The sequence below is a fragment of the Rhizophagus irregularis genome, chromosome 24 (genome assembly GCF_026210795.1).
Source record: "Rhizophagus irregularis chromosome 24, complete sequence".
Lineage (NCBI taxonomy): Eukaryota > Fungi > Glomeromycota > Glomeromycetes > Glomerales > Glomeraceae > Rhizophagus > Rhizophagus irregularis.
The window spans coordinates 1,064,075-1,091,015 of NC_089452.1; the positions used below are offsets into that span (position 1 = coordinate 1,064,075).

The 26,941-nt window shown below is 26.9% G+C and overlaps 7 protein-coding genes across 7 annotated transcripts; 3 read left to right on the top strand and 4 right to left on the bottom strand.

The window, feature by feature from the left end:
- Positions 1–144: 144 nt before the first annotated feature.
- On the top strand, positions 145–658 carry OCT59_015949 (uncharacterized protein; the record flags this gene model as incomplete). The annotated part of the gene is made up of 2 exons (XM_025309376.1): positions 145–324; positions 404–658. 2 exons carry the CDS (start codon positions 145–147, stop codon positions 656–658), a joined length of 435 nt encoding a protein of 144 aa, XP_025175844.1.
- Positions 659–1,272: 614 nt separating this feature from the next.
- Positions 1,273–6,003, bottom strand: OCT59_015950 (uncharacterized protein; the record flags this gene model as incomplete). The annotated part of the gene is made up of 8 exons (XM_066132160.1): positions 1,273–1,861; positions 1,918–2,038; positions 2,105–2,604; positions 2,671–2,915; positions 2,979–3,446; positions 3,516–4,174; positions 4,245–4,553; positions 4,620–6,003. 8 exons carry the CDS (start codon positions 6,001–6,003, stop codon positions 1,273–1,275), a joined length of 4,275 nt encoding a protein of 1,424 aa, XP_066003176.1.
- Positions 6,004–9,216: 3,213 nt separating this feature from the next.
- OCT59_015951 (uncharacterized protein) lies at positions 9,217–10,137 on the top strand (the record flags this gene model as incomplete). The annotated part of the gene is made up of 4 exons (XM_066132161.1): positions 9,217–9,298; positions 9,404–9,811; positions 9,934–10,041; positions 10,109–10,137. The coding sequence occupies 4 exons, from the start codon at positions 9,217–9,219 to the stop codon at positions 10,135–10,137; spliced, it is 627 nt and encodes a 208-aa protein (XP_066003177.1).
- Positions 10,138–11,153: 1,016 nt separating this feature from the next.
- OCT59_015952 (uncharacterized protein) lies at positions 11,154–12,239 on the bottom strand (the record flags this gene model as incomplete). The annotated part of the gene is made up of 1 exon (XM_025326507.1): positions 11,154–12,239. One exon carries the CDS (start codon positions 12,237–12,239, stop codon positions 11,154–11,156), a length of 1,086 nt encoding a protein of 361 aa, XP_025175841.1.
- A 5,295-nt stretch (positions 12,240–17,534) lies between these two features.
- Positions 17,535–19,132, top strand: OCT59_015953 (uncharacterized protein). The gene has a single exon (XM_025318551.2). It carries the CDS (start codon positions 17,547–17,549, stop codon positions 18,960–18,962), a length of 1,416 nt encoding a protein of 471 aa, XP_025175840.2. The 5' UTR covers positions 17,535–17,546; the 3' UTR covers positions 18,963–19,132.
- Positions 19,133–21,526: 2,394 nt separating this feature from the next.
- On the bottom strand, positions 21,527–22,573 carry OCT59_015954 (uncharacterized protein; the record flags this gene model as incomplete). Its single annotated transcript, XM_025318550.2, has 4 exons — positions 21,527–22,019; positions 22,105–22,178; positions 22,261–22,436; positions 22,522–22,573. 4 exons carry the CDS (start codon positions 22,571–22,573, stop codon positions 21,527–21,529), a joined length of 795 nt encoding a protein of 264 aa, XP_025175839.2.
- A 409-nt stretch (positions 22,574–22,982) lies between these two features.
- On the bottom strand, positions 22,983–25,894 carry OCT59_015955 (uncharacterized protein; the record flags this gene model as incomplete). The annotated part of the gene is made up of 6 exons (XM_066132163.1): positions 22,983–22,988; positions 23,070–23,097; positions 23,530–24,853; positions 24,914–25,037; positions 25,118–25,479; positions 25,546–25,894. The coding sequence occupies 6 exons, from the start codon at positions 25,892–25,894 to the stop codon at positions 22,983–22,985; spliced, it is 2,193 nt and encodes a 730-aa protein (XP_066003178.1).
- Between the last annotated feature and the right edge of the window lie 1,047 nt (positions 25,895–26,941).

Consider the following 26,941-nt stretch of genomic DNA (forward strand, 5'->3'; position numbering starts at 1 on the left):
TTTCTTAAAAATATAAATATATCCTGAATCCCGGCATTTCAAGACACTAATTTTATCAAAAATACAAATAACAATAATTATAAAAAATAACACCAGAAAAAAAAAAATCTTTTAAAACCAAATTTCAAATTTAAATCGTACAAAATGTCTCTCTACCAAAGCAATGTTAATCATATATTCGATGATTTTATTAAAGATTTGAGCGTAGCCAGACGTGGTGGTACTCGTTCTGGTCGTGGACATAATACAAATAATACTTTCTTTGTTCCTTTAATAGATGTTCACGAAAACGATAATGAATTTTTCGTCAATGCAGAATTACCAGTATGTATCTAACTATTTTTTTTTTTAACCTTTCTTATGTCGTTTTAATTTCGTATATATTAATATTATAATTTTGTAGGGACTGAATAAAGATCAAATTAACATTGATGTTCGTGACAACGCTCTTATAATTTCTGGTGAAACCAAAAAAGAACAAAAATATGAAAAAGGAGAAACTATTATTCAAGAACGTTCCTATGGTTCTTTCACTCGTAGTATTTCATTACCACCAAATGTAAAAGCAGAAGATATCACGGCTAAATTTGAGAATGGACTTCTTGAATTGAAACTTCCAAAGAGTGCTTCTTCTGGAAAGAAAATTACTATTGAATAATTTTCGTTTACATATATTTTTAAAACACTTTCCTTTAGCCTTTAAATAATATTCTTTTTTAAATTTCCTGTATACAGTATATTAGTTTTAAAAAATATTCATACTTTTTAATAGTTTTATAAATAAAAGGCTTTGACAAAAATCATTAGCTCAATATTGTACTCTAAAAAATAATTTGTTAATAACGGCACAGTGGCGTTCGAAACCCAACCAAGATAGCTTGTTTGTACTGTATATATTCTTATAACTTCTGAAAGATATTTTAATCGTACTGTAACGAATACTCCTGTGTAATAAAACCATTAAATACTATCTATACTATCTATACGTTGATTAAGGCTAGAGTACACACTGTAGATCATTTTTCACTAATCATAATGGCTAATCAAAAATGATCGACATATATATAGTGCATATGTAAATTTTTCGTGTTCAAAACTTTTTTTTCGATAAAACCTAACGTTTAATAAAATAATTAGCTTTTTTATATACAAATATTCATACTTATGAAGACAAGTTCACTTTTTTTTACGCGTATTATATGTATTTATTTCTTTTAGTCTTTTAAAATTATTAATAAAGTTAAATTTTTAGTTTCGTTGTAAAAAAATAATTTATTGTTTGAAACAATATTGCCATGTAATACGTGTTACTTCTTCTTCAGCATTATCTCCCAATCCAACTATTATTGGTTTGAATGAAAAGTTTTTAGTCAAAGCTGCTGTCTTTCGAAGCTGAAAATTCAAAATCAAAAAGCCTTTAACACATAGATCATCTATAACAAATAAAACATTCTCTTTATTTTTTATTTTTCGTTCAAATGGTTCATTATAAATAGATAATTCTGAAAGTCCAAGTTCGTTGGCTCTTTTTAATTTACAAAAAACTGCTGCAATATCCAAAGGTATCATTTCACTTATTTTTCTAGATTCCAAAATTTCTTTGGCAATTTTTAGCAGTCTAACCACATCAGCTGAAAAGTTATTCCATACCGGATTATTGTTTGAATTTAGTAAACAATTATCACATAATCCACATGCTTCATTTGAAATATCTTCATTCCATGAAAGATGATGTGCAATCAATAAATGGCGACAAACATATTTTGTTTCGCAGAAGTGAACCACTTGTAATATTTTTTGTTGACCCTCATAATGTCTTACTCTTTTTGCTAATGTTTCACTATTATTCTCTTGCGGTGGACTAACCCATTGTCAAAATTTATTATTAAAAAAAAAAAGACAAATAAATAATCATACCTCTCTTCTCTTTGTGTAATTATTGAAAATAAGGTTCGTATATCATTTCTTGAATAAAACACAATACTTTTTGAGGGTTTTCCATCACGTCCTGCTCGTCCAATTTCTTGTATAAAATTTGCTAAATCAAAGACACATTAGCATATGATTTTACAATAAAACATTAGCAAAAAAATACAATACATACTCATTGACAAAGGAATAGTTGTATGTATAATCAGATATACATCTGGCACATTAATCCCCATACCAAAACCATTAGTTGCTATCATAATTTGAATAATTCCTGTTTTCCAATTTCTGATTGCCATTTTACGCTGTTCTCCATCTAATTCGCCATGATACAAACCAAATGATAATGCTGAAAGATTTTCATGCAGATAGTGAAACAATTCTTGACAAGAACTAGGTCCTGAACAATAAATAATGCATCTTCCAGTCGTCAAGCCAACCAAAATATTTTGTATTTGAGAATATAAATTTTGTTTTGAAGGTTTTGATATTACTTGAATATCAATTTCTTGTCTTGCCAATGAAGTACCACGAATAATAGTAAAATTGGTTGGTAAAATATTTAAATTCTGCCGTATATCTTCAACATCAGATGTTGTACATGTTGCAGTTAATAGCATAATAGGAGAGATTGGAAAGTCTTTTTTAAGATTTCCTAAACGTGTCCAAGAATCTCTATAATACAGAATTCTAATTTATAATTAATTCAAAATTTTATTATACTCTTTTTAAAACACTTACCTAAAATTGTTGTAATCAAGTATACAATGAGCTTCATCAATAACAAATTGAATTCCTCGTGTTTCATATATTTTTTGAAGAAATTGATGAAATGATTTATTTTTTTCTAACTTTTCAGGAGTTACAAATAAGATAGGTAAAATTCCTAAAGACAATTCAGAAAAAACACGTTCTTGATATTCAAAAGATTGTCCTGTAGATGCATAAAGCCCTGCAGCAGGAATTCCCATACGAACAAGACTATTCTATAATTCAAAAAAATTATTGGTAAATATCAAAAAAAATTGTAAACAAAAATAAGATATTACCACATGATCATCAATCAATGCCTTTAAAGGAGTAAAAACAATGGTTAAACGAAAAGAAGCAAGAGCAGCCATTGCAAAACATAAAGTTTTACCACCTCCAGTTCGCAACACAACCAAAGTATCTTTGTATTCCAAAAATGAACATATGGCTTCATATTGTCCTTCGCGAAAATTTGAAAATCCAAATACTTGCTTAAGTATCTGATTTAAATCTGGTATATGTTTGGAGAATGGTAGCTTATCATCCGTTATTTGAACTTTATTTTCAGGTATTCTTTGAATAAATCCCAAATCATTCCAAAGATTACATATTTTGCAATATCCATTTGGAAATTGTTTGGGAAAGGACTGACAGCCAATACATTTGTTTGAGACATCATAAAATCCATCAATCAAATCTGCAAAAGAAGGACAAAATGTTTTAGATTCTAATTCAACACGTGTTTTTTGTCCATATGGAACTAAACTCTTATAGCCATAGTTATAATATAACATTAGTATTAATATTGAAGTAATGTGATTATAATAAATATATACCTGGTCAAAATCAAACATTTCCAAATTCTTTTTTTGTTGTACAATTTTTGCAACTTTAGCAGCTTTTTGCGTATCCATATCCTGGTGATTTCTTTGTCTTTGCAATTCACGTCTACCAGCAATATGTTCAATATTTTGTACATCATTTTCAGAAAATGTATCTAATTCTGCTTGAGTACGCACATTTTGCAACATTGCTAATAAACTTGAATTATTGTGAATCACCGCTAAAGCATGTCGCACAGAATATGTTTTCCAATAATCAATTAATTTTGAAACAAAACTTAATTTTTGTCTATTAAATGCCTCATTTTGAGATGTTCTAGCATCCGTTATAAGACTTTGTCCAACATTCAATTGAAAAACTTCACCAAGCATTTCAGTAAATTTCTTTCGTTCTTCAGATGTACTGTTTAAAAGATTTGGTTCACAAAGTGCCAATTCGGGATTTTGGGCTATCCAACATACTTCTGGCCAACATTCTGAATGATCACCACATAAATGTTTTGTTAACCCATATACTTGTGCATATTTTACTGACTCGGTTGTAAGTGGTAAATCTTTTTTGTTTTCTCCTTGTACAGCTGCAATAAATATACATTTTTTATAATATTGTAATATTACGTCTTCATAATGTGAATAACGCTCCCATTTTTTAGCTATAGTAAAATAATTCTTTATAAATAATTTAAATAAAATAAATAATAAAAATAATATAAAATTGCTTACAATTTAATTTTTTCCTAATATTACGCGTTAAGTGTTTAAGATCAGGAAAAATTTTATTTACACATTTTACCCCACGCAAAGTTTTATTACTATCAAGATCACCATCTACTACAATATCTAAAAGCATATCTGTTTCTTCTAAAATGGGAACCACTATTTCAAGTATTCCAATAAGTACTGCATGTTCCATTTGTTTAGAACTTGCTTCGTGATTTCCTTGATGTACTGTTGTTTTATTTCCATTCTTATCTTTTTTAACACGACTTTTTTCTACAACAAAATATCCAACAACTGGTTTGCGAGTATATCCTATTAATAGAATTTGATAAATTTATCAATTTATTAAATATTATAAACATAACAAATTATATTTACCTTCGGGAATTCCATGATATATAAATTCCCCACTAGCTTGTGATGCATTACGTACATGTGACCATGATGTGTCAAATCCGACTGTTAAAACATTTTTCCCCTTTTTTTTAGCATCATCAATTGACGCATATAATGCTTTTCTAGTATTTTCTAAAGCAACATTTTTGATATTTTCACTCATTGATTTCTGATATTTATGATAAATAGTTTTACTAGGCAACTTAGTAATTCCAATAGTTAACATTGCATTTTGAAACTCTTGACGATTCAATCCACTACACAATGTAGCAGCAGCAAATGCTTTTGTATAATTCACATTTGAAGGCTCGTTTTGAAAAGATGAAGTTTCTTTACATTTTTTGCATTGAATTACTACTTTAACTGATAATCCACCCGAAGATATTTTACATTTTTTTTGTGAAATATCATTATTTCCACAGGAGCATTGCTGTGTTAAGGCCAAAGATAGGAATGATTCAGTACTGCATATAATGCTGCTACCAAGATTTTCATCATTTTTTAATTGTCTAATTTTTTCATCAAGTAGTTCTTTTTGTTTTTTATTATTGTTTTGTTTAGGAGATGGAAGCAGTGTTCTTAATTTTTCAAGATTATTTTGTGCTCGTTTTAAACGTTTATTAGCCTGATAAAATTTGTTTTGAACGGTGTGAAATTTAAATACTAGGGCTTGACTTTGTCGAGGCGTAAGCTTGTGTCCCGAAGTTGAAAAGATCAGGCCACTCTTGACTTTTTTGTTAGGCGATCCTTCCTCTTCACATTCCTTATCTAGTTCAAGAGCACGCTTATTCAATGATTTTGTAAATTTATTCATTTTCGTAATAGCGCTATAAGCTTCTTTTGATGATAAAAACATTTCACTATGTAAGTGATAAATAACACTACGAAGGTACATTGCATTTTCATAAATATTCAATCCAAGAATACTAGGTATAGATATTTTGCCCTTAATATCTCTTTGATTTTCAACATATTGGCGTAAAGATTGAAAAAATTTGCTATCTCTACCACTAGCAATCGGATTTCCCCTGAATGTGCTATCATTACCATAATCAATCCATTCAAATTGTAAAATATTATTACTTTCACTAATAGAAAGCCGCAAAAAATGCGTCCCAATTTTTGACATAATACTATAACCAGGAATAAGGGGAACCCAACATTTTGTTTGTCCAGGATCGGGTTTTACTGATGCAATAGTACAGAGTTGATATGCATGATCATTTTTGGATAGAACATGGTGGCAAGGTAATATATTAAGTAACTTCGTATCATCTCGTACAAGCCATGTTCTATCTGCACGTTGAAAATTAACATATTTTTCGTTTGTCTTTTTTAGTTCTTCAAACCAAATTTGAGTCGACATTATTCTATAAAAGTAAAACGCCTTATTAATATCTTTTTTTTTCAATATATTATATCATATACTAAAACTATATTATAAAATATAAATTTTTACTTTTAAAACCATAAAAATAAAGATTTTTTAATGTATATACAAAGATTCTAAGGATGTTACTTATGACAAACTAAAAAATTGGCAGCCTTACCGAAAAATTGGCAACCTTTCTTTGACTTCGTATATATTTTAAGGTATATTGGCAAAATAAAAACAAAATATTTTTTTTATATTGCGTGCAGAGCAGACCGCAAGGAGTCTATAAATCAAGTTTGAAGCTGGTTTGGCACGTTTTACAATTTTTTTATCAGAGCGATCTGATCTTGTATTACTTTAAAATCATCGTGCTACCACGTGATTATCAAAATTAGTTATACGGTGTACTCTAGCCTTAAAAAAGAAATCTTTTTTCGGTCTTTTTATTTTTAGACCAATTTTTTTTTTTAAATAAATATTATTTTTTTCAGTCTCTTTTGGTCTCTTTTTTTAAACTGATTTTTTTTTATATTTATTTTTTTTTTGGTTACTTTTTGGATCGAAATTTTTTTTTTTTAATAGCCTCTTTTTTGGATGATTTTATTTTTTCATATTCAAATTTTAATAATCTTTTCTTTCTAATTTTCTTAAACTGAATTTTTAATATCATTTTTCGCTCCGGTTTTTTTTAAAACTGAATTTTATAACTTATATTCTTTTTATGTAATTTTTTTTTATTCGGCTATTAGCTCGGCTGGTACTATGTAATGCTAGTCGGCATTATCCACAAATGGAAGCGATCTACATGATTTTTTTTTTTTTTTGGCTCATTCTAAGCTTCTATGTATAAATCGGGGTCCTGCCACGCCAGACATTTTCTGTAGATCCGCTTATAGTGTAAATATAGGGGTTTACCACGAAATCCCGACAAGCACAATCCCGATATGATAAAATCCCGAGGCACGTATTCCTAACAGAGACAATCATATACTGAACGATCAAAATCCCGAAAGTATCATATCCCGAATGGTCTAAAATCCAGAATTTAAATTTCCTGAAAGTTCAAGTTACTGATGAGTCAAAATCCCGACACAATATTATAATTTTGAGTATCTCTTTGATTTTTGTTTACTAGGAAGATCATTTCCTACTGATTATATAATTTGCGACAATTAATACAATCATATATACAATACATATGCACTATTTCCAATTTAAATGATAAAAAATTGCAATTTTGATTTATGACTTACATGTTACAGTATAATATATAGTGAGATCACGCAGTAGTAATTGACATAATAACTCCTTGGCAAATTATGCAAATTATTAACAATTGTGCAATCATTACGATTTATTACATAAATGGTCACATGAAAAACTTTATTGTGTCAGGATTTTGACTCATCAGTAACTTGAACTTTCGAGAATTTTGAATTCCAGATTTTGGACTATTCGGGATATAATTCTTTCGGTATTTTAATCATTCGGGATATTGTCTTAGTCGGGAATAGGAGTGTCAAGATTTTATCACATCGGGATTATGGTTGTCGGGATTTCGGGAGGATCCCAAATATAGTGATCCAGTCTGGAAATGGCCAATCGGAAAATTGACTTTAAGAAAATGAGGCACGATCAGATTAATTGACGGTGCGCCTTTTTTCCGATTTTCATTTTTAATTTTTAATTCTTTCTGGATCGGCAATATAATAATCAAAATAAATACATTTTTATTTTTTATTTGAAACAAATATGTCTTGTGTGATTTTTTAGCTAGAATAAGTAAAGTACATATTTTAACTTAAAAATAACAAAAACATGCCCGACCAAAAAAATAAAATTAAGAAAATTTATTATTTTACTTTTCTTCTTCATAACTATAGGAATTACTAGTATCCACCCGTTTATTACCTTCTTTAACCTCCTTTTCCGGCTCTTCTACTTTCGTATTATTGGTAGGCGTAAAGAACAAATTCTATTAACATCATAACATTTCTTCCATTCCTCTTTCTTACACCTACTACTCCTGGAATCGATTCCGGGTAATACAAGTTCTCCCGGTTTAATCTTGTCTTCTAACGCGATTTGTTTCGCCAGTTCCTGTTATTTTAAGGCAGTGCTATACGGTATTATATCAAATATTAACAAAAACATTGATGTGAATAACTTATAATAAATTTACGATATTAAATATATTGTATTGCGAAAGGTGAATGGAATGGTTGATAAAATTTATTCAAGTTATAAAGTATGAGGAAGTAATAATTATTATCAAATGCTAAACCAATAAATCATACTGCAGTAAATATTACTTAATATTATATATGAAAAATTAAATTTTGTAAGACGCTAATAGAAGATATGGTCGCTAATAGTAGAAGATATGGTGATACTAGTATGACTGAATTACTAACAAGGTTATCTATGATGACTCATGCAAAGTAGAAATTCAATGAATCAAATTTATAATACGATCATCTGATTTTAATAAAATTACATGTTATTTCACGGAGTTACTGTGGAAATGCATGATTTTCACGGTACAGCCATGAAAATCAATGATATCCGCAGTTCGCGAAATAACTATTAATACAAATTATTAAAAAGAAAAAAAGAAAAAAAATATTAAGATTTTTAATCCAATTTTACCTGGAATTTCCTTTTTCCATTTGGTGATATAAAAATCGGTATTACAAAAAAAAGGATAATGATAAACCATTAAATGAATGTAATGGATAAATGTTTAAACTTTATTTTTTAAAGTAATATGTTATTAGTATAAATATTTTTTAGATTTTCATTATTTTAAGGTTAATTAGAAAGATTATGGATAAGAAATTCAATGGAATTTTAATCGTAATATAAGATCGGCATTTTTATTTTGATCTACACTTCCCAATTTTCTTTTCAGATGATTTATTTTAATTAGTATTACAATCGATAAATAAAACATTGCTCGTGTAGGTGCATCTTATAATTCTCATATTCATTCTGTTTTTATTTTTCTTCCAAATGTTTCAGTTCATTCTAAACAGGGTTTTTTGAAGGATTAACAAATCTAAAAATACACGTTGTTAAATTGTATTAAAATGAAATCAAAATATTCCCAAATTTATTTAGCACTAAATTAAAAGCTGAATTTTACTGATATATAAATATAACCACAGTTCCCTCTAATTTCATTATACAAATAATTTATCAATCATGAAATGTATCGTGTTTATTATTGTATTTCTTAATACGTTTTCCAATACCTTTGCTTGGGGTTTTAATTATGATTGCACAGGTATGCTATCTAAGAACGATTTTTGCTCTTGCACAAGATAGCGTGATGATGTTAATAAACCATCTATTTTTTTTTTACTTTAATACTATTTTATCGTAATAAAAGATATTAGCTTTTTAAACATTGAATTTACGTCAAATCATCAGGTCGCAGTGACCGTACATGGCCCACAAAGAGTTTCAAATCCTGGTCATGTCCCTTGTTGTTTGCAACAGGGGCCAATGATCATTGGTAATTATAGATTTTACAAAGATAAAGATAACCTAAAAGACCCGATTGCTACTATTTGGAAAGGCCGTCAATGGATAAATGGTTACTCTGAGAATAATTCCGTAGATCCAAATGATTGCGTATATCGGTCACAAACGGATTGTGACAAAGTTTATCAAGGAGCAATTGAATACAAGCGTGCTGACTATTTTGATCCTTCAATGTTTCCCTCTCCAGGAGAGAGTGTCATAATAGCAATGGATGTATATGCACATTGTGTTTTTGACTCTAGTTATAAAGGGAGTACGTTTTGCTTTCAGGAATGCATAGCCCACAATGGATCATGTCGGCTCCCTTGAAGTATCAGGCTAATTATTTATCTGTTGGGTCAATTTAGAGTCCTTACCATTCCCAGGTTATAACAGCAGCAGCTCCAAAGATATCAGGAATTCAGGAAAACGAAATGATTAATACACCAAAATCAAATGTTACGGTGTGTACAGAAAATTTAAAACCCATCGAACTAACAAAAAGTACGTCCTATATTATAAGTTATACATATATACGAAAACAACGTTAATTTTTTGTATTTATTGACAGGTTCGCCGTCAAAATTTCGTGTACAGTAAGTAGTTTCATAGATTATAATTATCCGTAGAAATAAATGGATTCTTTTATTTTTTGTAATTTGTCTTTTGTTATGTTATAAAATATCTTTTAATTATTTTATTTATTTATTAATATTTTTTATTATGATAATATTTTTTTTAATATTTTTCTTTTTTTTTCAACAAATCTTGTTTATTTCAAATGATAATATTAATTAAAAGATAAGCAGGGTAAATTTTGCTCTTATTAGCTTATCATATATTGTATTTTCATGTTACATTATATCTACGACATAAAAGTACGTAAAAAGTACTTATTTTCAAATAAAAAATTTTTCAAAATTAATTATCACAATGCGTCACACCTTTCTACTATGTTAATTAGGATCGATAAAAAAACTTTTTTTTTTTTCTTTAATATAATAATGTTTCTAACACTAAAATATGTTATTTTCTAGGCGAATACTGCCCTTGTGATAATTACGATAAAAGATAATGTTGATTAGTGATTGGCAAAATACATGGACCCTATACACGGGTTCCCCAAAATCCCGACTGACATATCACGTGACAAATATATGTTATTAGTCACATTCTTGTACTGCGCAACATTGGGATTTAAAGTTTCGTTTGTACCAGATCCTTCGCGCATGATTTGGATAACATATTTATGATTTTTTAGCTAGAATAATAAGTAAAGTACATATTTTATTTTTTTTAAAATTTATTTATTTATTTTTTTTTTTTTTTTTATTTAAAACTTTATTAATATTATGATAATTGTATAAACACCTATCATAATTTAGACGTAATACATCTGCTAATAAAGTATCTACTTCTAAAAAAACAAATTGTACATATAAAACGAAATAAACTATCTATCAAATAACACTAGCATTTACTATTTTTAATTTTAATTTAACTCCTTTTTAATTAAAATTTATGCTAATACCCTTCAAACAGCAGATACTTTACTACCCAACTTACCATCCTTTCTTGTTCTTTTTCTTCGATTTGCTACCCTTTTTACTTTTCCCTCATTGAGCAGATTTTTCTTTTTTCGCTACTACTGTAGGCGTTTTTTCTGATCCGCTCTCTTCATCAGTACCATCACTACTAACAATCCCCCTACTCAATTCTTCTTGATTTCCTCGCTTATGTCCAACTTTTTCGTCTACCAAAATTTTTTCTTTTTTAATTTCAGGCGGTAAACGTGATGAACAAGCTTGATTAACCTTATTGTACAAATCTACCTCCTCTTGAGAAACTGGCACCTCACCAGTTGTACTTTTCTTTCTCACATCCATAATCACATCTATCACCTCGTCCTCAGTCACGTGACCTTTCATAGTTTCACTTTTTCCTAAGCTACGAGATGAAAATGCACCCTTTCTATACCTATTCACTAAATCTACCACTTCTTCCTCATTCACACTTGGCGTAACCTTTGGCGATTTTGACTTCTGTTCATTAATCAACTTTTCGGCATTAGCTTTTTGTATTTCTTTGAACAAAACTTCTGTTTGTCTATCTTTATTTACACTGCTAACACTAAAGTCGATATTATCTATCCTCAAACCCATCATACTAGCTATTTCTCTTGCCGTCTTACTTACATTTTCTTTAAACATTTCTTTTTCCTTCAGCTGATCTTCAATAGCCTTCTCCACAATCTCCATCACCTCTTTTTCCGTGTACTTAAGCTCTGAACTGTTCTCCTTATGGCTACTAATACCCAATGACTCTTTACTATCATCGTTATTGTTCACAAGACGTGAATTATCATTCCTACTGGAAATAAACGTGTTAAAATTTTTTTTCTTTTGAGGAACAATCCAGGCGTCCTGCAAGCCCATACTCAAACTATCTACCACTGCTTTCTCTAATCTATCCAAATTCGCAAAATATGCATATATATATCTCTTTCCTTTAATAAAAATAACCTTAGCATAAAACCATCCTCCTTGTTCCTTATACTTTTCTAAAATATCTGCCTCCGATAAATTTCTCCAGTCTTCTTTAATCTCTTTATAGGCCACAAACTTAAACCTATCTCTAATTTCTGATAATTTCATAGAAGCTGGGAACCATTGGAACCAATAAACTTTATCCTCCATCTTCATATTTATACTATATCTATTTCTCCATTCTGCTTTTTCTTGATCCAGCTTCAAATGGATAGTCAACTTAACCGATTTATACTTGAACTGATTCTTGATAGAAATCTTTTTAACCAGTCCCAAGTTTTTGAAAATCTTAATAATTTGATCCTCTTTCCATCGTGCCGGAATGTCATACACAAGTATCTCAATAATTGGTGTCACCTGATATAATGATGTTCAATCTTATCGATCGGCAGTTGATCAACCTGAATTTCGGTCACACTTTTTTGTCGGTTTGCACCTTTTCTTTTATTGAAATTTTTGGCGCCTGACTTGACCTTTTTAAGCTCTGACCTCGTTGTTTCAACCTCTTGAGATATATTTATTTTTTTTATCCGATCAAAAAAATAATATTAAGAAAGTTTATTTATTTTACTTTTCTTCTTCATAACTTTAGGATTACTAGTATCCACCCGTTTATTACCTTCATTATTTAACCACCTTTTCCGGCTCTTCTACTTTCATCTTTTGGTAGGCGTAAAGAACAAATTCTATTAACATCATGATATTTCTCCCATTCCTCATTTGCTGAGATTCTTACACCTACTGCTCCTGGAATCGATTCCAGGTAATACAAGTTCTCCCGGTTTAATCTTGTCTTCTAACGCGATTTTTTTTCGCCAGTTCCTGTTATTTTAAGGCAGTGCTATACAGTATTATATCAAATACTAAAAAAAATAATGATGTGAATTACATATAATAAATTTATGATATTAAATATATTGTATTGCGAAAGATGAATCTGGAGGAAAATTAGTGACAATCATTAAATAATATAAATGGTTGATAAAATTTATTCAAGTTATAAAGTATGAGGAAGGAATAATTATTATCAAGTGCTAAACCAATAGATCAACACTACAGTAAATATTACTTAAAATTAAATTCTGTAAGACGCTATTAGAAGATATGGTGATACCAGCCCTGTAAAAAAGTCAATCCGTTTATTCCATCTCATTTCCGTAAAAAGCTCATATTTCCAGAATTAATAACCTTATATCACGGAATTTATCGAATTATTTACATTTTCCGTGAATGGATCCGTGAAAGGCTCATTTTTACGGAGTTTGTACAGAAATAACGGATAAAATTTTTTATAGGGCAGTATGAATAAATTTGTAGAATGTACAAAAATCAAAGAATCAAATTTGTGGAATATCATGCATGATTTTCAAGATTTTCACGGCACAGCCATGAAAATCAATGATATCCACAGTTCTCCGTGAAATAACTATTATCTTTTATTTTAACTATTAATTTTCTGAAAAAAATTATTTAAATATACAAATTATTAAAGAAAAAAGAAAAAAAATATTAAAATTTTTGATCCAATTTTACCTGGATTTTCCTGGTGGCTTCTTTTTCCATTAGGTGATATAAAAATTGGTATTACAAAAAAAAAAGGATAATGATAAACCATTACCTATATAAAGCGTGTGCTGCCTAAAATGAATGTAATGGATAAATATTTAAATTTTATTTTTTTTAAAGTAATATGTTATTAATACAAATATTTTTTAGATTTTCATTATTTTCAAGTTAATTAATTAGAAAGATTATGGATAAGAAATTCAATGTCGTAATACAAGATCGGCATTTTTATTGATCTACACTTCCAATTTTCTTTTCAGATGATTTATTTTAATTAGTATTACAATCGATGATCTGAATTTTGCTGATATATAAATATAACCACAGTTCCCTCTAATTCCATTATACAAACAATTTATCAATCATGAAATGTATCGTGTTTATTATTGTATTTCTTAATACGTTCTCCAATACCTTTGCTTGGGTTTTAATTATGATTGCACAGGTAAGCTATCTAAGAACGATTTTTACTCTTGCACAAGATAGCGTGATGTTAACAAACCATCTATTTTTTTTTTTTACTTTAATACTATTTCATCGTAATAAAAGATATTAGCATTTTGGACACTAAATTTACGTCAGATAATAAGGTTTCAGTAACCGTACATGGCCCACAAAGAGTTTCAAATCCTGGTCATGTCCCTTGTTGTTTGCAACAGGGGCCAATGATCATTGGTAATTATATATTTTACAAAGGTAACCCAGAATACCTGATTGCTACTATTTGGGAAGGCCGTAAATGGGTAAATGGTTACTCTGAGGATAATTCCGTAGATCCAAATGTATGATTGCAATTATGAGTCACAAACGGTTTGTGACGAAGTTTATGAAGGAGCAATTGATTACACGCGTGTTGACAATTTTGAACCTTTCTTGTTTCCCGATCCAGGAGAGAGAGTCACACTGTTAATGGATGTATATGTTCATTGTGAATTTGACTCTAGTTATAAAGGGAGAACGTTTTGCCATCAGGGATGCACAATAAATCATACCACAAATTATAATTATCCGTAAAAATAAATGGATTCTTTTATTTTTTGTAATTTGTCTTATGTTATAAAATTCCTTTTAATTATTTTATTTATTTATTAATAATTTTTATTATGATAAATATTTTTTTTTCTTTTAACAAATTTTGTTCATATCAGATGATAACATTAATAGAAAGATAAACGGGGTAAATTTTGCTCTTATTAGCTGTTAGTATTTTATAATATATTATATTTTCATGTTACATTATATCTACATATGACATAAAAGTACGTAAAAGTACTTATTTTCAAATAAAAATTTTTTCAAAATTAATTTATCGCAATGCGTAACACCTTTCTATGTTCTATTCATAAAAACTTAATTAAATTAGGATCGATAAAAAAACTTTTTTTTTCTTTAATATGCTAATAGTAATTTTCTAGGGAATGTTAATCATAGGTCACTGCCGAATACTGCCCTTGTGATAATAACGATAAAAGTTTCATAAAGATAATTTGATTAATGATGGGCAAAATACATGGACCCTATACACGGGTTCCGCCCAAAATCCCGATGAATATATCACGTGACAAATATATGTTATTAGTCACATTCTTGTACTGCGTAACATTGGAATTTTAAAGTTTCGAGATTTTGTACCAGAATTCGCGCATGATTCGGATAATATTTTTTGTTACGAAATACATTTTATTTCTGATTGGCACCAATTACAAATAATGTACTAGTTATACTTTTGTAGTAAAAATTAACTATTGATTAAACTATAATAGATGGGTTTGAAAATTTGTGTAATTCAGAAAGGTTTGCATTTGAAAAATGAAAAAAGTTTACTTTTAATTTATCTATCAATATTATCCTTTCAAAGTGTAGTAGTAATATGGCTTTTTACTCATTTTTAAAATTTTTTTAAAATGGAATAATAAAGAAAAATCAAGCAAAAGAAAATAGGACTTAATAATAAAATATGTTATATTTATATTCATTGATGAGAATTTGATAATTTTGTAAATGGTATATGATATATACATTTTTAATAGAGCCTTCTGAGCAGATGGATATAGGAGGTAATGAACAATTTCTTCTTGTACTGATAAATAAATTAAGCCAGAATTCGAGCTGGCTTGATTAATACATGTGCAAATATCATTTTTGCTTACTGGTTTCAGAGCTCGCGAGCCGGCTCATAGTTGAACGAGCCGAGCTCAATTGATTGCGAGTCACGGCTCGGCTCCCTGGCTCGAAAGCTGGCTTGAGCTAGCACGGCTCAATCGGCTCATGCGGAGCACTAATATTTACCTAATTATAATATTTTTTAGTTTTATGGCTTAATTTTTTTATAATATAATACCTTATAATAAAATTTACATTTATTTAGTTAAGATTCTGTTACCATTCTGTTTCTAGTGATAAGAAATGTTTCTTTCCCTACCTATTTAGTAAAATTTAAAATTTACTAAATACAGTAACTATGTTACAATCAAAGTCATTAAAATCCGTCGTTTTAATTCATATGTTTATCAATACTTTACGACGCCTATATTTCATGAGTTGTAGACATGAATATCTAATAATTTGATCTATTACAATACCACATTTTTTCAATGTTTAATTTAAAAGTTTATAAATGAATTGATTTTGTGATAGATTGTCCATTCTTTTTTTTACAAATGAATATTAACAATGTTTATACAGTGTGATAAAATAATTTTTCCATATATGTCAAAATTACACATCACCTAACTGGCTTAAAATCATCAGTTTATAAGTGTCCGGTTTTGAATGATCTGAATTTTTTTTCTGTTACAAATTATAAAAACCTTAATAGTTTTGTTTAATAAACAGAATAATCCAATAAACGGCATAATAAATTACCTGACAGATGATTTTTAGAAAGTTTTGTCATGCTCGAAATTTTTATGTGAGCAAATTTCAATTTATTATTTTTAAAAAAGTATTGACGCAATTAGCATTCGATTAAACCAAGGAAAACTAAGATATATTTACATGAGCTTTTACATTATAAAATGACAGCGACATAATAATATAAAAACCTAAGATTTTGTTAATAATAATACTAAAAAGTAATACGCAGTACAAGCAATACGCAGTACGCACATTACGCACAACATTACGCAAACTTAATACAAGCCCCCTAAAATTTCAGGGTATAATTATTTATTGATCAATTAAAAAGTCAATAACCAATTGATCTACATAGCGGGACAATGGATAGATGTGATTGGCTAAGTACGTAATGTAAGGTAGCTAAAGCATATAACATTATTTTTTTTATACTTTACGTTACTGTCAACTTTTTCATTTCACTAGTTCAGTTTCTAAAGTTAATTATTTAAGAGTATATTTCCAATATATAGAGGGTATTGATCACATATCACTTCAAGAGATACTTTCAAAATTCTATAAATTAAAAATATTAATAAAAGACACTATTCATGATGACATTCCTTGTCACATTTTTTACATAGATTTATATTTCCATTATATATACTAAACATCATAAATAATTTTTTTTTTAAATTTTGAAACAAACAAATAAAAAAGTCAATCACGTGACTCCGACAATGATCACTGCCCTCCTTATATATTTGATACAAGAAATAATTATGCAATTGTATGTTACATAATTTAAATTAATAATTTTGCTATGTATCACCGAGTAACGTAAGACGTTACGTACCTTATATTATAATGAGTAACACAAGAAAAATATGTGACTTTAAGTTACTCACTTAGTCAATCACTTTCTATATACTCTGATCTACATATTTAACCCTGTGGTACATCATGATATCATCAATTACGTGGCGTGCAACGCAAATGAATATTTAAGCTGTTTTTGGCGAAAAAAATCTTTTTCTTTGTTTTTTTTTTAAAAAAAAAAAAATGTCCAATCTAAATAGTGATGTTCTTTATTTGATATTCGAAGAAATACAGGATGATAAAAATACACTTTATTCATGTCTTTTAGTTAACAAACCTTGGTGTGAAACAACTGTTCCAATTTTATGGAAGAATCCTTGGAAAAATTTAAAAGAGAAGAATGAAAAGTTATTATCAAAAGTAATAATATCACATTTATCAAATGTATCAAGAAACAAAATAAGGGAATATAAGTTATTGACCAATTTTTATAAAAAGCTTTCATTTAATTATATTCGTTATTGTAGACATTTAAATTTAGATATAGTTCAAAGAATAATCATTAATAATAATGATATCTATGAAAAAGATAAAAATTTAAATGTTCAAAACGAAGTATTAAATCTTTTAATTAATGAAAATATGAAATATACTCATCTTTATATATACCAAAATTTCGACAGTCAAATACATCTTACTCATGAGGCTAAACGCTGCTTTTCCGAAATTGAATTCCTTAGTTGCAGTACTGGTATAAAGGATAATATTATATCTATATTAACAGAAACATGTAAATCAATTAAGAAATTAGAACTTTTTATTAAGTTAGTGGATAATAATTATGGAATTGTTAAATTTATCGAAGCTCAAACAAAGTTATTTGATGTTGGTTTAATTCGTACTTTCTATTATGATGGAACATTTTACGAAATCCTTGAGAATTCATTAATTAAACATGCAAGTACCATACAATATTTTAAGATTACAAGACGACCCTCAACAAATATTCTTTCATCTTTTATAAATTTAAAGGAATTAGAATTGACTTGTGCTGCACAATGTGTCGCTTCATTGAATTACTTAGAAAATTTATCTTTTCCTTTTTTGCAAGTTTTAAAATCTAATAATATTCCAATTGAAGCTTTAACAAGCTTAATAATGAATACAAAAGGATTTCTTGTTGAAATTAAATTAGATTATATAAGAAATGATAGACATGATGAAATTAGCAATAAAAAACTTATTCAAGTTATTTATCAAAATTGTCCAAATATTAAGTATCTAAAACTAATAATTAGTAATTGTGGCATTTTAGAATTTGAAACATTATTAATTAGTTGTAAGTATTTAAAAGTATTATATCTCATTATTGATGATAATCAATTTGATTGGAATAAGTTATTTGAAATATTATCAAAGTCATCATCAACTAGTTTGTTTAAATTTAAATTATATTCTGATAGCTTACCTAAATTAGAATCCTTTAAGTTATTTTTTGATAATTGGAAGGGAAGACATCCTATGTTTTTACAAATCTTTTCCGATCCAGTAAGTATTGACTCAAGGATGATAGAAAGATATAAAGAAGAAGGTATAATTAAAAAATTTGACTGTATGCATTGGCGGAGAAAAAGAAATGAAGGTTTCGATTGGACTTAATAAGTAAAATTATTTTAAAATATTCATTTGTTAAGTAATCTTCTTTTTTGATATATAAATTATGGGATGCTCTGATAGGATCGTATGGTGAATGGTATAATTGTTGTATTTTAGAGTAAATGTAATAAATTCTATATTTTTTTATAATAAAATTTTATTCTTTTATTTAAGAAATTTTTACCGTTTAATTTGAAGCTGTATTTGAGATTTATGTGTCTCCTAATTTTATTGATTAGTATAAGATTTATTAAAATAAACCATATTTAAATTTTGAATCAATAAATCATGATTTAAAAATTATATGTTATTGTTATAGGCTTATATATTTACTATTCTATAATACTATGTTGTATTTCTCTTAAAAGAAAAAAATATGCTCATATTTACAAAATTTCAATGGAAATTTGTGAAGTATTTTCACTTTAATAATGGTATTATTTAATACAAGGTTATTTTGTAAGGAGAGACGGAATAAATAATAATATAATAGATAATTCTTTACCCAGTTGTCAAATATTTGATAAACATTTCTAATATTGTTTAGTTTAATTTTTTGTCATAAAATATACCAAGAAAAATGCTCATACTTCGTATCTCGTGAAATATTTCTTTAATAAAAAAATTAATTTAAAAATCAGGAAATTTTCTATAAATGTTTTGCGCGTATTAGTGTATAATGTATTATAAAAAAAATTTATGAAAATTTTCTAAGATAAAAGTGTTACGCGCGTATAAATGTATATTTATAAAAAAAAATTTATGAAAATTTTTTCTGAGTGTTATGGTTGTTATGAATTTTACGCGTGTATACAGTACATCGTGAAAAGTCTTGTCCAATGGATTTCGGTGGCTGATTAAACCAATCATATTAAGGAGGGTCTAGGATAAGGACGCTCGAAAATAAATAGCAGAGCCGTCGAAATCACATGAACCGTTAATATCACATGATTCCGATTGTGGCATACAAACAGAATATCCACAACGATTCCCATCAGTCCATTAATGATAAATGTATTTTCCATAGATAATTACGTAATAAACAAGTTCAAACTCGCAGTAAAGTTTGAATACACTATACACTAAATATCCCAATTTACATACGAATTTTTATTAATAAATACATTATTATCCATAAATACACTCTATACACTGTTTTTTTAATTAAATAAATTCATTAAATTATAAATTAATTAAAAAATAAATAAAAAGAAGGAATAACTATTTGTTTCCGATACCCAACGAGCTATTCAGGGAATGGACTTTGACCTTGTGTTCAAAATTTATTTTTCGCCTATATATATTCGTACAAATGAAAAAAAAAATGAAAATGAAAATAAAGGAGTATCGTAGATCACTGATACAAACCTAAAGGGGAAAAGAACAAAAACAAAAACTGTTAAAGGAAAATAAATATTATTAAAAAAAAAACCAATCTTAAAAAGAACCGGAAGGAAGAGGAAATTTTTTTTAAAAAAATTCTGAGCTTAAAATAAAAGAAAAAAATCCGGTTTTTAAAAAACTGGAGAGTGAAAAAAAATAATTAATCTGGTTTTCAAACCCCGTAAAAAGAAAGAAAAAAAATTTCTCGGTCTGTTAAAGAAAACAACCAAAAAAAAAAAATTTTTAGTTAATAAGAAACAATGGATAAGTTCGGTTTAACCATGTCCTGAAATGATCGTTTGTTAGTCACACATGACCTCAGTAGCCAATCAAACTACATGGAATAGATCAGGCGCAGACAATTCAAGAGGGTAATAAATTTTTTGTTATATATACAGTATATATTAAAATTTTTTTTCAATTTGGAAATTTTGATCAAAATAATTATTTTCAAAATATGTAAACAATCTATAAATATTTTTCGTTAGTCATTACCATTAATATTTGACTTATTCAAAACGAAAAAAAACACATACCGAAGATGACACAACTCAAATCAAGAAAAAAAGTATTCAGAATATATTTTTTAAGAGTAATTTTCATAAATGAATTATAATTTAATATTTACAATTGTTGTAAAATTTATTTATTTATTATTTTGTAATAGTGAAATTAACATGAACTAGGAAAATGTTAACCGTGACAGATTTCTTGAATGGGTATCGTTTGATAATTTGTAAATATAAACTAGAAAATTTTGTTTTTCATGTAGTTCTTACTGCCCAGTTTCCTCTGTATAATAAAAATAGAAAAAATAAAATGATAATATAACATACATATTTCTAAAAGTGTTTTCTATTGTAAGCACATTTATAAGTTATTGTATCAGATGATCTGTGCTCCTTAGAATACTCTTGTGATTGGCTATAATTAGTGATGCCGGATGACAGACGATACCGATTGGTTTTAACAAAACCAACATTTGTTGAAATAGTTTTTTTTAGCTTATTTTCATATCATGTTAGTAAGATTAGTTATATAATAATAATTTGCATTATCTAATGAAAATTTTCAATATTATCAATTTTTTTTTAAAAAAAAAATTAATTTAGGAAATTTAAATAAATTTATTTAATCAATATTTGATCAAATTATAAACTAATATGATATTACTGTATAAAAAATTATTTAGCATCATTTCTTTCTAATAATTTTTCCAACTTAACTAATATTTCACAATGAGATTTTTCTAATGTTTCCAACTTACCTAATATTTCCAACTTATCTGATTTCTCTGATTTCTCACAATAAGATTTTCCTAATGTTTCCAACTTATCTAATTTCTCTAATTTCTCTTCTAATTTCTCTAACTTATCTAATTTCTCTAATTTCTCTTCTAATTTCTCTAACTTATCTAATTTCTCTAATTTCTCTTCTAATTTCTCTAACTTATCTAATTTCTCTAATTTCTCTTCTAATTTCTCTAACTTATCTAATTTCTCATCATTAGATTTTACTTTCTCCAATATTACCCTATTGTCATTAAGATTATGTTTAATTTGAAGTTGTTTTAATAAACTTTCCTGCATCTCTGAAAATTCCTTAGTATCACATTCACCCTCTTTAATTAATCTTTCAATTTCTATCCGAGTCTTATCAGTATCAGCATAATAATGTCTTGAAAAATAAATTTGATTAGTAATTAATAAAATCATGACATTATATATATTTTTTTTTTAAAAGAAAAAGTAAAATTACATACATTACTTCAGGAAACCATGCCTGCCAACGTCTCTGATGTGGTAATAGGTAAAATAACTCAATCTCAGCCAAAATCTTTAAAAAGTAAAAATTGATAAATATCAGTATATTCAGTATATTTATAGAAAATAGAATGATCAATATTAATATTATTTACTTCTGCCTTCTGTATCAAATATGAGACTCTATTATTATCTTCTTCAATTGCAATATTGAGCAATCCAATTAACAAGTTCATAAGATATACAACAATCAAGAGGGAAAATAAAACAATCAATATTGCAATTGATGGATTATCTGCATATGACCAATTGGATAATGCACTTGAATCACCTATTGATAAGAAAGAAGAATTGCTTAAAAATATTAGAAAATACTTATACTGTATATAATTATGAAAGATTTAAATATACTGTACCTGCTAAAAATAAATATATAGCAAAAAGAGAAGTTCTAATATCTATAAACATGTTTGTATTTTTATCAGGCATTTGAATCATAAATGGGTTAGAGTTTATATTTCCATCATTATCAATTACTTGATTATAACTAGGAGCTAAATTCCAAGGATTATTCGGATCATCATTATTTGTATGTTGTTTAAGTGAAAATTCAGATTTTGGTGATAATAAAATATAAAATGCATGTGCAAAACTTATTATAATAATGAATATGACTAATAAAAAGAAAAAATCTTTTTTCCAACACTGATAATAATTGCAAAATATACACCAAAATATTCAAATGCTCTAAAAAATAACAAAAACTTTATATCCAAAAATAAGCATGAAAAAGAAAGCAATTGAATTAAATAATTATTGTTCTTATCATTTGTTTGAAGCCAATAAATAGAAGTATAAATTGAAAGTACATAAGCAATTATATCTGAAATATTAAAATATTATATAATTAATTAATTTCATTTTCTTAAATATTGTAAATATATAAATTAAACATTTATATTACCAAAAATATTCCAAAAATTATAGAACCACTTAATAATATTATAAAAAAATTGACGAATTTCAAAAATCAGATGAATAAATCCAAGTATAATCGAAGCAATGAAAAGTTGTTGTCTAACTTCTTCATTAATATATTGCTGAGATATTGTTGCAGCAGCAGTAAAGCATCCAAGTAAAGCCATAAATAAAATCCAAATCATTGCATAATAATGTTTTCCATAAGCGTTCCATTTAAAATTAATTAATACTTCACCATTCCATGTTTTATAGATATTTCTATTTATTGATTTAGTAAATGGACTAGGTTGAGGTCTAATTAATTCTAAGAACAAATTATAATCTTTTGAATAATTAACAAAATTAATATAAGGAATCATAAAAGTAATTGTTGGTGTTGTTATATTTTTTTGAAAGTCGTAATTAAATTCTTTAACAGTAAAAAAATAAGCCAAAGAAAATACATCTGGAGTGTAAATATCATTAATAAAATTGTATTTTGATAAAATATAAATGTAGCCAAATAAAGGGGTAAAGTTAAAAGTATTATTAAAGCTTGAATAGCATAATATATAATTAATAAAATAAATAATAAATATGTTTCACGATCAAATTTATAAAGTTCATGATAGTATTTTGTCCATAAAAGAGATTTCGATAAATTAGCTAATTGAGGAGATTGAAAATAAGAATAAAGATGCAAATTGTTATTTTGACGTTCTATACTATAAAAAGAAGAATCTATTATCATATTTGTTTCTGATGAATATTTTAGAATATATTCTGGATAATATTCATCTAGTAATGGCATTGCAGAAGTGATAATACTTAAAAATGACTTATTGTTCATTGGATCCTCTTTAAAATAAGCCATACATTTTTTATAAATATCATCAATTAATTCTAGCTTATGTTCTTTAATCGCAAATTTTAATAATTCAACTCCATATTTCAAAAGACTTGACTTATTATTTATTACATCTGAAACCCATCCATTTAACCTAAAACTATCATAATTTGGTAATGGTAAAGTAGATTTTGAAAATATTCTTTTGTTATGTTGAAGTATTTCCATAATTTTTTTTTTATCATCTTTGAAATTCATAAAATAAAAATAGTTTAAAGAAATAGATTTGTTATTTTCATTAAAAGTATAAATAAGAATACCAAATGTCGTCAATATAACAATATCATTATTATTAAATAATGAGCTCGCAATTAAATCATAACCATCAAATGTATAAGGATTATTTTCAATTCTCGTGCTAATTAATTCCCATTTAGTATTAATTTTTTTGAAAACTTCTAGTTTAATTTTACCTATATCAGAATATATTTCCCAATTAATTAAATTTTCAATTGATTCAGTTAATTCTTTTTTACAACCGCATCCAATGGCTCTTTGAAATAATGTAGATACAGTATCCATGTATGGATTAAATGAATGAACATTTAAGTGATTGTAAGTTTTCTTGTCATCATCATCACATTCAATAACTTTAGTTTTTGACATATTTTCGTAAAATTTAGATTTCCAAACACGTTCATTTAGAATTCCAAACACAAACTTTGTTTGTTCGTCAGTTGGTGCATCAGTTGATTCATCAGTTGATTCATCAGTTGATTCATCAGTTGGTTCATCAGTTGGTTCATCAAATAAAGTTTGATTATACCTATTTTTGTATTTACTATTCCAACAATATTTGATTTCTTTATCTGGTGTATAATAGAATAAAGAAGGTAAAAGAAATAAACCAGTACGATTCATAAAGTTATATAATTGGATATCTAAATAAAAAAATAATGAGTAAATAATTAAAGTATAAATAAAATGATAAAAATGGGTACCATCATTTATATCCAAAGAAGCAATAGTAATTCCCAATTCGATTGAATAAACGATGATTTTATCATTGACTTTTAAAATATTAAACTTTTCATTACTGAATATTCCAATATTTCTCGTTTCAATCTAATAAATAAATAATATTCAATATATTTAATTATAATTTAACATCAATTGGTTTGAAAATAATTTATAATATTTATTACCTTATTCTTATCCTTATTATTAACAAATATTTTTACACTTTTTTCAGTATTAATATTCCATTCACAAATGTAATCATTTGAAACCAGGTAAACTTTATCATATTTTGATATACTAATTAATTCATAATCTTCAGGTATCCTGTAAAATCTCTTACATTCCCATTTGTTATTTTTAGTTTGTGTGGAATAAATCCAAATCATTTTATGGTTTTCATAAGTATAAAAATTTCTAACTTCACTATATAAAATAAATTCACCTTTTAAGTTAAAGGTACAATACCTTGGATAAACATTTACACCAAAACTTAATGCAATTTTTTTATCTTTATTATTCATATCGAATGTATCGATTATATTTCTGTCTACAAAAAAAAATATTAAAATTAATATCAATTAACATAAGTTTATAATTACATAATATTACTTACTATCTATACTAGATTCAATATAAGCAATATAAGCAAGTTTCTTATCATCAGAAACACATAAATTTGTGATTTCATATCTAATATCTTTATTAATTTTAACAGTTTGATCAAATTTAAGTTGAACCTTATCTTTATCTTCAACATTCCAACCGACAAATGATTCATCTTCTTTACTATAAGTAATAAGGAATTTTTCATTTGGTGATATTTCTATCAAAGTAATAGGTTTACCATTATGTAGTTCATTATCGGAGGTAAATATTTTATCATCATTTTTATCAACATCGATTTTATCAACATCGATTTTGTCAGCATCATCGTTAATTTCGATTACTAAAATATCACTCATTTGGTAATTGCTTATAAATATATAAATTTATTGCCAAAGAAATTGATTTTTTTTTTTTATCGTCCGTTTGCGATTATATATTTTTTATTATTTGAAACACGTGTGTAAATATGCATTTCAGCCTCTTGCATAAAAAAAAATTTTTTTATTGTGAAAATTTAATCGAGTTTTTTTATTTTTGAAACACATACGTAAATATGTACGTAAAATTTCAGCCTCTTGCATAAAAAAAAAAATTTTTTTTATTAATTGAGCAATGATCATCTTTCGAAATAAAAAAAATTTTTCATTGTGGATCAAATTTTATTTTTTTTTGTAAGTGGTTGTACATACAGTATATATAAGGAAATCTCAAATGAAAATATGTTTTCTTTAAAAATGACAAATCTGTTTATTTATTTATTTTTAAACTATAATATAAAACATAAAAGAACTTATAGTAGTCTTGCATTAAAATACTGAGATCAGCATCATAAGAAAAATCCTTATTAGGAAAATGTGGTTTTGTTACAAAGATCGTCGGTCCGTGTGATAATAGGGAACACACGGATTTCTAATTGTCCGACGTTTCTGTAACTTATATTAATATAACTTAAACTTAATATGTAAAAGATAACTTATATCAAATTTAGATAATTATAAATATCGCCAGTAATCGATTAAGAAGAAGAACGAATGGATTTAGGATTAGTTTAATGATCAGCATATAATGCTCCTGGTAAACAGTAAACTACTATAACTATTATAACTATTATAATAAAAAAAATATATAAATTTCATTTATATTTTATTATTATTTTATTTTGTCAATGTAAAATCATTCCACACACAGCCTATGCATGTTAAATTAGCCCGCGTGAAACGCGGGCATCAGGCTAGTTATAATAAAAAAATTCATGTCGATCAGTAACGTATAGATTACCCGTATAAATAATCTTTGATTATGTTGTGCCTGCGCCTGATTTGTCCCGTGATTGTATAATTGAAAGTTGTTGATTGGCGGATTACTATTTCTTAGACAAAATTTGAGAGATGTTTATAGTTGTT

Excerpts from the sequence above, each read along its gene's own strand:
- OCT59_015953 (XM_025318551.2), top strand. The coding sequence starts at position 17,547 with ATGTCCAATCTAAATAGTGATGTTCTTTATTTGATATTCGAAGAAATA.